Below are 14,843 nucleotides of genomic sequence, written 5' to 3'. Positions count from 1 at the left end.
AAACAAACAAACAGAAAAACCCTTTTGTCTGTCGTTAATGTTGGATCATGTTAGTTCTCAATGATGCAACATAACTTTATTTTAACAGCCTATAAAAATTGGCATTTGTGGAAATTTACATAAAAAAAAAACTTTAAAAGGGCTTTAAAAGTATTTTTAGGCCTAGTTCATGTTAAATATAGTGGAGGATATTGTTAAAGGCTACACAACCTTATTAAACTGTTCCAGGTACATTAAACATACTAATGCTTACATGGAGAGACTATCATGCACTTTCCCAACTAATCTTAAACTAACTTTTCTTCACGGAATTAGTTATAAAAGCCATCTTTGTTCTCTTTATATGGAACATTTTCCTTATGGTAATTCTGAAAGAAAACGCGCTGGGTTTCTATAGTTCTGTTGCTATAGTAACGAACGCAACTTTAACGTGCATCTGATTGATAAACCGCGCGCTCTTATGTCAGTGTTGTAGTTATTTCAGCAGTTTCCTCGCACATTCAGTTTAATGACATTAAGTTAATCATTTCATTTATCATTCATTGAACTGTGCGTATGCATTTAGACACTTACATTATGTGTTTGCTCCGATCATGCAATAAATGCGCGCCTTGAAACTGCTCAGGTAATGTCAATGAACCATGGCATGAACCATGCAATAAAAGCGTTTTATTTCAACAATAGTGACCGCGCAATGACTTGGCAGCTTTATCAATGGCTTGAGCAGTCTGACTCAGGACTATTGTTGTCTTAATATAGAACTGTCCTATGCTCATGTGAACAGCAGTGGTCGTCCTGAGGAGAACTCAAACGTGGACTACGAACTGAGCGCGAGCGCAGTCTAGTGAGAGGCGGTAAAGAGTGCAGCGCGTGTCTGTGAAGGAGAGCTGTGAGGGAAGGCGCAAAATGACAGCGCACAACGTCTCCATCAAATCGCGCATGTAGTAATTTAATGTTTATATATTTTAAAGCACTAAATCAATATATAATCGCGATTAATCCGATTCACGATTCAAAAAACATGTTTCAAGATCGATGCATATGCATCGTCAGGAATTATAATCGATGCATCGAGAAAACGAGTGAATCGTTACAACCCTATCGAACACTGGTTCTGACGTAGAACCAAGTAGTGCTGAACGTAAAGAACATATGAGAATGACACAGAAGAGAAGATATTGTTGAATAAACAATACCTCTCAGATTTCATCAAAAATATTTTAATTCGTGTTTCGAAGACGAAGGAAGGTCTTACGGGTTTGGAAAGACATGAGGGTGTGTAATTAATGACAGAATTTTCATTTTTGGATTAACTAACCCTTTAATGCAAATGCATCAGCTGATAGTTGTGAATCGCAGGTGTTTTATATACGAGATGAGGACATGACTGCAGCTGGTGATGAAACTGAAACCAGCACGTCCAGTGCAAGCAGCCTTTGACTATTTAATTTTACTTAACATTATTTTATTTATCTGTTATAATGAGACCTTTTTGAAGGATATTGGTTTACTTATTCCATTTTTGAGCAATTGAGCTTAACTAAGTGTTAAAAGGTTGTTGTGTTGACCTTGATTTATTGCAATTTTGAGTTGTTCAGTTTTATTTTGATTTTCATAAATGTGATTGCTCTCCTCACAAATTAACTGTTTCTTGTTTACTCTGGCATGTCGATTAGGGGTTAAGGACTGGTGCATCTTTAAGCCTACATTCAGTATGAGTAAAATACTCAAGTACTCTTAAAATCAGATACTCTATCCCAGGGTTTCACAGACAAGGCTTAAGCCTGTACTCCCAGACTAAAATGCATGTTTGAGCTGTTTTAACTGAAAGCAATTTGCACTGACATATCTTAAAATATGTCAGTGCCATTGTTTTGTCTCAAGTCGTATATCAGTAATGTTTTTTTGCTAAGGCATACTTATAAAAGCTATCAAGGCCAAATCCTGGCTTAATCTAAATCCTGTCTGTGAGACCAGGCCTAAGACTTTTACTTAAGTCGTATTGGAATTTGTAACTTGTAACTTTTTGACAGGAAGATTCCCAACATTTGAGTTCCTGTGCATACGTCATTACGTGACAGGAAGCTCGCACTGCAGACTGTCGTAAACATGCTCAGGAACGTTTGCAGAGGCCCCCAGTTCACTACCATTATAAAGCTTGGTAGAGCCAGGATATTTTTAAATATATCTCTGATTGTGTTCGTCTAAAAAGAAGATAGACATATTCACCTAGGATAGCTTAAGTGTGAGAAAATCATGGGATCATTTTTGGGTGAACTATCCCTTTAACCTGAAATTGCGCTTAAACCGTTTGGCTTAATGCGATTATTTTTTTATGCGCAGCTTGTTACTGAAGCCCAGCTCTGTGATCAGTAGTAAATGCTGATCCATTTGCTTATTTTTTGGGTGCCCTAGAACTTCTTCATCGGATCATGTAAGTATAGTATTTATTTGCATGTATTACATTTGATTCTGAATGAGTTTGAGGCTATGCTGCGTGGCTAAAGCTAACATTACACACTGCTGGAGAGATTTATAAAGAATGAAGTTGTGTTTATGCATTATACAGACTGCAAGTGTTTAAAAATGAAAATAGCGACGGCTCTCTTGTCTCCGTGAATACAGTAATAAACGATGGTAACTTTAACCACATTTAACAGTACATTAGCAACATGCTAACGAAACATTTAGAAAGACAATTCACAAATATTACTAAAAATATCATGATATCATGGATCATGTCAGTTATTATTGCTCCTTCTGCCATTTTTCGCTATTGTTCTTGCTTGTTTACCTAGTCTGATGATTCAGCTGTGCACAGATCCAGACGTTAATACTGCCTGCCCTTGTCTAATGCCTTGAACATGAGCTGGCATATGCAAATATTGGGGGCGTACATATTAATGATCCCGACTGTTGCGTAACAGTCAGTGTTATGTTGAGATTTGCCTGTTCTTCGGAGGTCTTTTAAACAAATGTTTAAACAAACTCTTGTTATTCAACTATGCCAATATAAATTCAATATTTACAACATATTATTTCATATTATTCTATACAATGATAAAGGCTATGTCGATTAGCATTGCATTATAAAAATACTTTATTATCATGAAAATACCCAAGAGGGCTTGAAGAACTCAGATAAACGATATATTGATAGTCCTGTGTTTATTAGTCATGTTTAATCAATCAAAGCATTTCAATCTTCTGTTTATTCGGCTACAGCGATGCCCATAGGAATTTCCTGGAACGACCTGTGTTATCTTTCTCCTGAGGGGCATATTTGTGCGAAAGCGCCCTCTGGCTTTCAGATGGAGCAGCATTTAGGCGTACTTCACTGACAAGCTGCGCATAAAAAAATAGCAACTGCCAAATTGCATGCGATTTAATTTCGATTAATCATGCAGAACTACTTTAAACTTAAAAATGTTACATTGGCATCTAACTGAAATAAATTTAAGTTTAAAAAAACTAAAATGACTAAAACTAAAATCAAACTAAGAATGAATTAAAGCTATACAGAAATGTAATAAAAAAAACTAATAAAAATGACAAAAATACAAAATAAAACTTAAACTGACAATAAAAATCTATTCAAACACAAAAGAACAACCACATCATTCAGTAAAATGATGAAAAATGGCCTTACATTATTAAAAGAAGCAGTGATTTAAACAGGCCCCTGCATTTTGTGATGTATTTGCTAATGTCTCTGTGGACCTACAACAGACGCAGAGGGCAGCTGAGCCTTCGATTTTTGACTCGCACGGCCAACCGCGACCCCCGGGCTCAACGTGTCAGGTGTCACTGGGTGTCTAGACAGTCAGACAATGAAATATCACCATGGAAACGGGCAGGCTGTTATCAGCGGAGTGTGACAGTCAACAGTTGGGACAAGTCATGTTTAACAGATACACCGCCTGACCTTTTGAAGACAAACTAATAAAAAAAAATCCCCCTAAGGCATCAGAAAGCAATGATTCATTGAAGTGAAGAAGAAAGACGAGCGGACAAAAACTCAATTACAAGTTAAGCAACAGTTCCGGTTGTCTGGACGTGGTTAGATAATGAGACATAAGCAGATAAATCCCTTCACAGATTAACATGGTCTCAGTAAACCAGCTCTGCAGGAAATTCATTTTGAAGACTAATCCAAGGTTGAACGCACATATTCAGGATCAGCAGTGAACAAATTTAATAATTGAAGAATCAACTACTGAACCCATTATGGTCGACCACTATTATGAATACTACTGGGGGAATATGTATGGTGGTTAAGGCCCTGGATTAATCCATACCTAAAATGGCATTAAGCAAAACTGCAAAACTTATAAGGGGGAAAAATAAGCAGAAATGTATATGTTTTCTACACTTGCTGTCCAGGAAAAAAAAATGAATAGGGTAACACATTAATGATTAATGAATTATATTAATAAACATTATTACATTATATAATGCTAAAGGTGTAATATGTAAGATTTTCTGTTCGCTAGAGGTCGCTAGAGGCCTATTCAAAACAAAGGCGTAGCTTGATGAAGGCAAGTTTGAGCGCTGAATCTTGGGACATGTGGTATTCACATCACAGCCGGTGGAAATAATCGGGATAGGACTTGGGAAGAAATCATGTTCATGGATGCGATTATTAACGTTACTGTAGTATGAAGCAGAGCAGGACCGAGTGTTGTGGGAGCTGAACGAGGCGATTGCACAACACACGCCGGGAGCAGAGGAACATTTATTATGCCACAGTTGCAGTCACCGCTTCCGCTTTTCCAGCTATGAGTCAAGTCAAGTTTCCTTTATTTTATATAGCGCTTTTTACAATGTAGATTGTGTCAAAGCAGCTTTACATTGATAACTGGTACATTATTTTGGCTGCACAGCAGCTCTTAAAGAATAGTGTCAATCAGGCAGATACATTGAGTAATAGATACATTTGAGTGTGTTGAAAATGATGTTACAATGTTACTCAGTGCGTTCATTCCGCGGCTGCTGTGAGACACTTGTTTGAGACACACTGCAGTGAGATCGATATTAGAATATTATATTTAATGCTGGAGGGCTTGTGTTGATAAAATTTTAAAACGTATTGTAAGATAGAGAAAATGATGTATTACTGTTACTAAAAATAAAGCTGCATCTGATTATGCCATGTTAGCTACTTGACAAAATTGTGTTTTTCTCCGAGGCATGGTAAAGCATGGTACTCGCAAAAAAATCAAGAAAATTAGATTTAAACAATAAGAGTAAACGTGTTGAGCTATATAAAACAGTTACTTTTCTGTCTATAAATGTAACCAAACAGTTGTTGCCTTGTTTATTAAAACATGTAATATAAAAGCATCTTTGGTTTTTCCATGGTTTTTACAAAATAAAACCGGAAACCGAGGTTATGACGCAATTGTCAGGTGACTCCTCACACGTCCCAGAGCCTTGGTTAAAATTGCAATTTTCTTACGATTTACAAATTGTTGGAAACATTTAAGATATTGTTAGTATTCAAGTGAACAAAATATATAACACTGGCTTTGTGGTTTTTGGATATTTTACTGCAAAAATCTTACATATTGCACCTTTAAAGCAAATTCATATAGTCTCATGTCTAAGTGTACGTTAGGTTTTTTTTAAACTATTATTATTAATTCCACAAATATGATAAGTAGCTAATCTCATTCTTCAAAATCATCCAATCAACCCTGTTAGCAGTAAGTTATTGAAAGAAAAAAATGATAAAATATTATCATCAATAACTACAAACCAACATTTGGCCCCAAACTTACCAGCTTCTCCTGAGTGACAGATTAACGAGTCTTCAAGTGTCGTTAGCATCCTATGACAGCAGCAAATAGACTTTAAATTAATGTCTTTAAACACCGAATGACAATAATATAATATTTGTGATATTCATATTTGTGAATGACCGGACTTTAAATGATATGATTCAGTTAAGTAACTAATTAAGTTATCAGTGTTTAGTTTGATGTGACGTAAACAAACGTCAAATGTCACTCACCTATTTGTATAATTCATGTGCACATCAAGGCAGAACTGTTCCTCGTTTGGACTAAATATGGTCTAGAAAGGATTTAAAAACGGTTTTGTTGCCACAAAACAACAAACATTGTAAGAATTTATAAAACTGAGCGCGAGCTCAGAGGCGTCATAACGTGCCGCGAGCGCCGATTCGCGCTAAATTGAACGTCACGCGCAACGTCTCCATTCTACAACACGATACAAACACAAAAATATTATCACGAAATTATATTCTCGCTGCATGAGTTTATCGAAATCAGGGTTTATGTGTATTTTATTATTATTTATTTTTTTCCTGAATAAAGTAAAAAGCATCGCCAAATTACAGATAATACTAATAATCCAACTTGATCCTCCGAACACATATTTGTTCTTACCTTCATGAAGTAGTCAGGTTTTTAAGCCTGGATTTGGGTGACGGATTACTCTATGCTGTCAATCCACATATTAGAAGAAATCGTATTTAGTGCCTTTGGTCATTCCATTCGTTCCTTTCTGTTTAGCAAGCAGATCTTTGGCTAGCCTCGTGATAAGGACTGTTCCGCATCTCTCCATCAGTGACCTTATTTCTAAAGTGGGTCACTGGGTGCACACACAGTTCTGGCAGAAAGAGCAATCGAACTCGGGTTCGGACCAGGCAATCGAACCAAGTGTGAAAGCACCCTAATACAATAAAACAGTTCCTAGAAAACCTAGATTTTAAGGATGGCTTCTCAGAATTGTACCCATTTTGTGCAAATGTATTGTACAATGTTGTCCAGAATAAGAATAATAGCTATGAAAAGAAAAAAATGGCATTAAACAGGCATTTGCAGGCGTGAAGTCACTGTATACACCCCTCCCCCAAATCACTCACTTGTGGATCACTGCATTAAATCAGAGAAAATCATGCATTTACAGTGAGTTTTGGTTTGTTTATTTGTGTCAGCTTTGTTTAATAGCCTTTAATGCACTGAACAAGCTGCTCTGATCAAAAAAAAAAAGAAAATCACACTCTTTGACACAAACATAAAGGTGTAAGTATGTACAATGGTAATGCTGAGTGCATCCATCCAGGAGTTTTCCACCAGTGTGAACGCTAAACTTTTAGTTCTAGTTGATGCTTGGCATCAAATCCCCCTTAAAGCGATCTTGAAAAAATGCAACAAAGCATGTTCACTCTGCACATTATACCATGAATGCACAGCAATGAACTGTAGTATAGTACAGTATAGTATAGTATAGTACTGTGTTCTTATCGGTTTTCTTTGGGATAGCAATAGTGTTTGTGCCTTTTTACTCAATAACTGGCTTTTTTCTGTGGCTATGAAACTTTATGGTAAAACAAACTCAGGAAAAGTCTAAAAAGGATTCAGGTGCAGTCAAATCTATCCGAGTCCATGGGCAAAACATACTCTGTTCTCTTTGAGATACCCAAAGTAGCACAGCACAGTTTCATTTCATCAATGCGAAGTTCAATAAAGATTAGGAACATTTAAAAAAATATGTATTTGGCCTAAAGAGCCATAAATAAAACTTTATTCTCTCAATGTATTAACAAGCCACAGTATGTCCCATGGCTGCCAACCACAGCACTTAAAACTTGTGTTAAAGTCCCAGTTGTCAGGTCCACAGACCCGTCCGAGAACCTCCAGCTTTTTGTCTCACTGTCCTTAGAAAAACAAAACCAAACAATGCAGTAACACTGTAACAAACTGAGGGCGGCGTGGCAGGTTGATCTGCTTCTGATGTGAAAGGGGATGATGGGTGGGGGAGTAAAACTAAAATAAAACTAAATATTGAAATGAATCCTCAACCTCGTTTCACAAAGCTAAAGCTGCATGCACCAATGTCTAAAGAACTGCTTTGAAAAGATAGTTCACTCAAAAAGAAAACTTTGCCATCATTTCTGATGTCATTCAGAAACCGTATGACGTTCTTCTTTTCGATACAATTAACGTAAACGGTGGCCACGCTTGTGTCTGGTCCCCATCCACTTTAACCTTCTGCTACATATCTAAAGTGATTAAATGATGACCAAACTTTTATTTTTGTGTGAACTAAACCTCTTTGTCTCTGCTCAGTTTCACACCGTCCTTGCAGTTGCATTAGCTTTAAAATATAACAGAATCCTCAAAATAATATTAATAATACCAATAAGGATAAAGTTAAAATCTCTAGCAGCAAAAGAGAAAGGAAAGGTCGGTAGGTTCGGGAAAGCCCTGCTTTAAGAAAGGCATGTGTTAGTGGAGAAGAGATGAAGTCTGCGCAGCTCATCTGCCGTCTGCAGGGGTCCGGCTCAGGGTGAGTGACGTCATGACCCGACCGTAACGCTCGCACAGCTCCAGCGTGGAGTACGAGGGGAGTTTGGGCGGGTCGTGAAAGCTTTTGATCTCGGTCGAGCAGTCGAGCAGCTTGGGAAGGAAGTCGGTGAGCTTCTCCTGCAGATTAGCTGGTGAAGAAAAGGACACGAGTTTGAGTGCGCGTGGCACATAAAAAGCTCAGACAGTATCTGTAAGGTGGACTTACTAGGGGTAGGGAGGAAAATTCTCAAATTTAAAAAATTTGATTAAGTAAATGTTAGTTAGTTAATAATGTTGTCCACCGCAGTCCAGCATCCGCCTCGCAGATTTGCAAAAACCAAACAAAAACACACCTTTTCTCTTAAGTGCAAACAATAAGTGCAACCCATAATCAAAGTACTCTCTCAATATTCAAAGTGCAAATAGAGACCAAATTTTTCTTCAAGCATGATACAGAGCTAAGACGGTTACATAGCCCAGCCTAAGATAGCTTTCATTTTGGGAGATATTTGCATGCATCGGGGAGCCGCTTTCAAATTGCGGGGTATTGAAATCGTGTTTTACGTTTTACTTTTGCTTCCGTGATTGTGTGCATTCTACAAGATCAGACATTTATCAGACGCTTAGGCTCTGTTGTGCAACGAATCCTCCGCCATGGTCTTGTCAGTCATCTCCTCACTTACTCTTTTCATGTGAACTCTAATTCCTACTGCACTACGTAGCTCGTGTTGGATGAGCTGGATGAGTTTGAAGTGACCGTTATCCGAATGAATTAAATGGTTTTTATTTTTTATAAAAAACAGTGGAGCCATAATGTATTCTATCCTAATTTCACGAGACAGCTTTTCACCTCAATGAGAAATCTCGTCACATTTTAATTTCGCGAGATCTCATCACACCCCTAAAGGCAGGAACACACCAAGCCGACGCCAACAAACTAGTGGTGACGAAAGCAGACTGCGGGGTTGGCTCACGTCGGCAGCGTCTGGGTCCAAAGTTGCCCTAAAACACCAAACCTACGCTCGACAGCCGACGGCCAAGTAGCACATCCGTTCTGTGCCTGCACAAGAAGAAATGCCTTTCCGTACCAGCAGGTGGCAGTACCTGAACAGCCAATCAGATGGCCCGACAAGCTCGAAAAAAGGAAGAAAAAAAAATCGAATCGGCTGGAAAAAGGCAGACGAGGACCAACTTTAGCCCACGGTGCGGAACACACTGAGAAAACTTAGTAGGTCGATGAACAAAAACTGCCCGACAGCCGACCGTCGGCTTGGTGTGTTCCTGCCTTAGAAGCTGCACCTGATGTGGCTTTTACAGATTTTATGCCAAAGATTGCTTTTTAATACTAGTTTCATTAGATTTGTCAGCAGCACTAGATTCTTATTAGTGTAATTGAACTAATTGATTAAAGGTAAGAATTTGACATTAAAGATGATGCATACATTTAATGAAGTTAGAAAAAAATTGAGACTAGGATCAAACGGTAAGATCCAAAAATGAAAGACGTGGAACAAAAACCTCTAGAAATGTTATTTTTGTACTAAATAGTCACTATATTAAGTTTGAAATTTGATTTAAAATCGAGAATCGATTCGATTGTGACCCCCAGGAATCTAGTCAAATCGTAAGATTCCAAACGATCCCACCCTGAAGACTTACGCTCCATTTCCTGTCCCAGGTATGAGCACCATCGGTTCCTCATGTCTTCCACGGCCACCATGTCTTTCTCCTCCATCTCATCCACCAGCAGTAGTGGAATACATGCCACAACCAGCTCGTTCATGATGCTCAGGCCTGCATTCACCTCCGTCTCCTCGCCTGTCTCGAACAGGGTGGCTGCGTGCTCATTCAACTTCTGCGGGACACACAAAAAAATGAAGAAAAAAAAAAAAATCAACACAGTGTGCAAAACCTTGTTCCTTCGACAAAAACATCCTCCACATCCCAGACTGTTTTTATTGATGTAAAAAGCTGATGTTCTTTGCCACAGCAATTAAACGCTCTTAAACTACACGGTGGGTAAACTCTCTAACCCCTTTCACCATACTGCTGGAATTAGCAACTAGCTAGAATACGGGGGGAAAAAGGCATTGCAGTACATTAGCTATGTCAATGTTAGCAGTATTTTCAATTAAAGCGAGCAGAGGGTAAACAGCACAGCTTGAGATGAAGTCAAGGCCTCTGCAGCGCTCGCAAAAGGTGAAACAAGGACAGCGACGTGCTTCCCGCTAATGTGTTTACACACTGAGCGCAGTATGCTTCCTATTCCAGGACTGATGATTATATTACGAGCACAATGGCCGTGCGGGGGTCACCGGGTACAGCCGTACTAGACGGGGAGAAGGGCAGTGAACGGCAAAGTCAAAGCAAACTTTTATTTCAAGCTTCAGCTTTCTGCATTTAAATCTTAAGTGAATCCAAATGCCATAAAAGTACGAAAAACTTTCCCCTAATTGAAAATTCGACAGGAAATGAAAACAGCATTTTGGACTTGAAAGATAAAATGTTTATTCCTAATTGTATTTGCAAAACCACACATATGCAAACTACTGCCGTTAATGCACTCTGAACTGAAAAGCTAAGCAGACTTGTTCCAGTCACTGGCGTTAGAAACAACGTTTACAGGAAAGCGTGTGCATCGTTGTGTTTTAGACTGATCTTGGAGCTGTTAGGAGCACAGTTTGATCCGGTCATAGATGCGGGTTAAGAGGTGGTGGTTAATTCACTCACTAGCAGGCACTCTCTGCGGTAATGAGCAATCAGTTCCTCATCATGGCCTCTGTACGGCCCTTTCGCCAGGAGCTCTTTGTTGTACTGATAGGCGTAGATCAGGTACATCAACGCTTCCACGTAACTGCAGTAAAGAATGAAAAGAGCATCTTAATGCTGCACAATATGGAATTGTAATTGAAATATATATAAAATAATACATGTGCAATCATAATAATATGTAAGGAAATAATTATAAGGTTACATGCTAAATGTTTCTTGAAGCATGTACTGTTTTGTGGCAAGCTAAAGTTGATAAAACAGAATATGCTGCCATCTAGTGGAGATATTGTAGAAAAGGTCTCTGGTAAGGGCTCTTCTCTTCTTCTTTTCGATTGTTTTCATAGACAATGTGTATTAAAAGAAAAGACAAGAAGTGAATGACTAAAGCGTCACCTTTTCTTTAGGAATAATTCTAGGCCGATCAACAGGAACACTGTCGTCTCACGGAAATTCCTGTAATCCTGATGCCACATCTGTGTCCAAAAAATGGGCATAAATAACATTTTGAAAAGATGAAATATGGTTAAAAAGAAAGTCAGCAAAACATGCAAACTTTTCCTTCTCCTCAACATCACATTATTTGACAAACCCTGTCGCAAGTCATTTTAGAAAATTTAATGTAGAATTTTATAGAAGAATAGAAGAAATATATATACTATTTTTTATATATATTATATATATATATATATATATATATATATATATATATATATATATATATATATATATATATATATATATATATATATATATATATATATATATATATATATATATATATTATATATATTATATATATATATATATATTATATATATATAATATATATTATATATATATTTTTTTTTTTTTTTTTTTTTTTTTTATTTATACTTATATTTATATTTATTTTTAATTCTAACGACTTTTAAATGAATTGTCTACACCCCACAGGAAGCTGAAGTGGAATTGTAATTGGAACAACAGGAAGAGGAATTCACTAAATTGCAATTTTAAAGAAATTCAACAGTCACACAAATGACTTATTAAAGAGTCATTAGTCCAACAAGTTGTGTGACAAAACATAAGTACATCATTTAAATTAGATGATTTTGTGTCCTGTTTTACCACCTCAGTTCAATTTAATTCAGAAACTGACTTAGCACTCACAATTCAATTCCAAACAGAGCCCAACCCTGATTAAGAAACATTTTACTCACCTCGTATTCCTCCATGTTCACCTCGTCAGGTTTAATGAGTTCCAGTTTAGCACGTGCCACCTTCATGATGCTCTTACACCTGCAGGGAAGAACAGGGCCGCCACATTAGAGCTCAGGCGTGACTCATGAGATGCTCTCAGGAACGAGCTGCGTCCTCTGCCCATGAATCATACTTTATTACCCAAAACAAAATGGAAAGATAGCGTCGCATCTGGGGCCGCGCTCACATCAATCTAATTACCTCGCTCAAAATAGAGGAGAAAGAAATCAATTTGCTTATGAATATGGATCACGTTCCTCACCGGAGCGTGCAGTCTGCTCTGGAGACACAAGACTGTGTAGCGAGACAAAAGCCTTTCGGGCGTGCAGACAGGAAGCTGTTTGGTAACACAATGATCAGAAACGGCAGCGACTGCTGTGACGAGCTGATAATCACTCTCTGTGTCAGTCTGGGAGGCTTGAGATGGAACTGGCCTTTGGAATAGGGTTCCCTTCTTCTAAAATCAATCAGTTATCAGTGAGGCGGTTCTGTCAAGCTGCGGCATTGTGTGTGGCTAATGCTTGTCTATCATATATGTCGATGTGATGCTCAAATAGCTGTAGAATACAATCGCCGTTAATAAGTGAAGTTATAGGGCATTTAGAGCCAAACTTGTTAGAAATACAGTGGCATCAAAAGTATTTAAATATTTAAATTTAATTTTTGCACAAAATATCAATGTACCTATTGTCTTACTTTGAACAGAATAAAAACATAGGCAAAAATTATTTTTGTGTTTTTTTTTTAATCAGTTTCCACATCCTTTGACCAATGAATTTCCAGGATTTTTATAAGTAGCAAATGATTACTGTATTTAACACATTTTATAAAGACTGAAGAGAAAAATATTTTAGAGCTGAGCATAACAACAAAAAAAAAAAAAAAAAAAAAAAAAAAAAAAATTTTAAAACTGCATTCAGTTGCCGTAGAACATCTTTTTAAAAGATGTAATATAAGTCTAAGGTGTCCCCTGAATGTGTCTGAAGTTTCAGCTCAAAATACCCCATAGGATTTTTTTTTATTCATTTTTTTTAATTGCCTATTTTGGGGCATCATTAAATATGCGCCGATTCAGGCCACAGCCCCTTTAAATCTCATGCTCCCTGCCCCCGGAGCTCGTGCTTGCCTTAACCAGCATAAACAAAGTTCACACAGCTAATATAACCCTCAAAATGGATCTTTACAAAGTGTTCGTCATGCAGCATGTCTAATCACGTAAGTATGGTATTTATTTTGATGTTTACATTTGATTCTAAATGAGTTTGAGGCTGTGCTCCGTGGCTAAAGCTAACATTACACACTGTTGGAGAGATTTATAAAGAATGAAGTTGGGTTTATGAATTATACAGACTGCAAGTGTTTAAAAATTTAAATAGCGATGGCTCGTTCTCGTGAATACAGTAAGAAACAATGGTAACTTTAACCACATTTAACAGTACATTAGCAACATGCTAACGAAACATTTAGAAAGACAATTTACAAATATCACTAAAAATATCATGATATCATGGATCATGTCAGTTATTATCACTCCATCTGCCATTTTCCGCTATTGTCCTTGCTTGCTTACCCAGTCTGATGATTTAGCTGTGCACAGATCCAGACGTTAATACTGGCTGCCCTTGTCTAATGCCTTGAACATGAGCTGGCATATGCAAATATTGGGGGCGTACATATTAATGATCCCGACTGTTATGTAACAGTCAGTATTATGTTGAGATTCGCCTGTTCTTCGGAGGTCTTTTAAACAAATTAAATTTATATAAGGAGGAGGAAACAATGGAGTTTGAGACTCACTGTATGTCATTTCCATGTACTGAACTCTTGTTATTCAACTATGCCAAGATAAATTAAATTTTTAATTCTAGGGCATCTTTAAATGTCCATGTCTTTTTCAGATTTTATTAACTTCCAATAAAGGATTAGTTCACTTCAGAATTAAAATTTCCTGATAATTTATTCACCCCCATGTCATCCAAAATGTTCATGTCTTTCTTTCTTCAGTCAAAAAGAAATTAAGGTTTTTGAGGAAAACATTCCAGGATTTTCTCCATATAGTGGACTTCAACAGTTCAAACAGCTTCAAAGGACTCTACATGATCCCAGCCAAGGAATAAGGGTCTTATCTAGCGAAACGATCAGCCATTTTCTAAAAAATAAAATAAAAATGTATATACTTTTTTACCATAAATGCTCGTCTGCTCTGTTATTCAGCCCCTATTCGGCATGGGACCCTTTGAAGCTGCACTGAAACTGTAATTTTGACCTTCAACCCGTTGAACCCTGTTGAAGTCCCCAATATGGAGAAAAATCCTGGAATGTTTTCCTCAAAAATGTTCATTTCTTTTCAACTGAAGAAAGAAACACATGAACATCTTGGATGACATGGGGGTGAGTAAATTAAATTTAAATTAAGTAAAATGCAAATATTGTGTTGCGTGTATACAATCCTTATGATTTAATGTGGAATCAAGCAACAACATAATGAAAATAAAATAAAATAAACTTCTCTCTAAG

At 37.3% G+C, this 14,843-nt stretch overlaps 1 protein-coding gene across 3 annotated transcripts in view; it reads right to left on the bottom strand.

The window, feature by feature from the left end:
* Positions 1 to 6,873: 6,873 nt before the first annotated feature.
* The window catches only part of usp25 (ubiquitin specific peptidase 25), a 31,425-nt gene continuing 23,455 nt past the window's right edge, over positions 6,874 to 14,843 (bottom strand). For 2 of the 3 annotated variants that reach the window (XM_067397642.1, XM_067397644.1), the window contains 5 exons: positions 12,287 to 12,365; positions 11,481 to 11,560; positions 11,046 to 11,169; positions 9,975 to 10,170; positions 6,875 to 8,464 (listed from right to left, as the gene is read on the bottom strand). In XM_067397642.1, coding sequence (XP_067253743.1) covers positions 8,286 to 8,464; positions 9,975 to 10,170; positions 11,046 to 11,169; positions 11,481 to 11,560; positions 12,287 to 12,365 — 658 coding nt within the window. In that variant the 3' untranslated portion in view covers positions 6,875 to 8,285. Of the gene's footprint in view, positions 8,465 to 9,974; positions 10,171 to 11,045; positions 11,170 to 11,480; positions 11,561 to 12,286; positions 12,366 to 14,843 lie in introns of all 3 variants that reach the window. The other variant, XM_067397643.1, reaches the window with a different exon arrangement.

Source organism: Chanodichthys erythropterus, chromosome 10 (genome assembly GCF_024489055.1).
Source record: "Chanodichthys erythropterus isolate Z2021 chromosome 10, ASM2448905v1, whole genome shotgun sequence".
Taxonomy (NCBI): Eukaryota; Metazoa; Chordata; class Actinopteri; order Cypriniformes; family Xenocyprididae; genus Chanodichthys; species Chanodichthys erythropterus.
The sequence above is the reverse complement of the archived record's forward strand: the minus strand, read 5'-3'. Positions and strand labels throughout refer to the sequence as shown.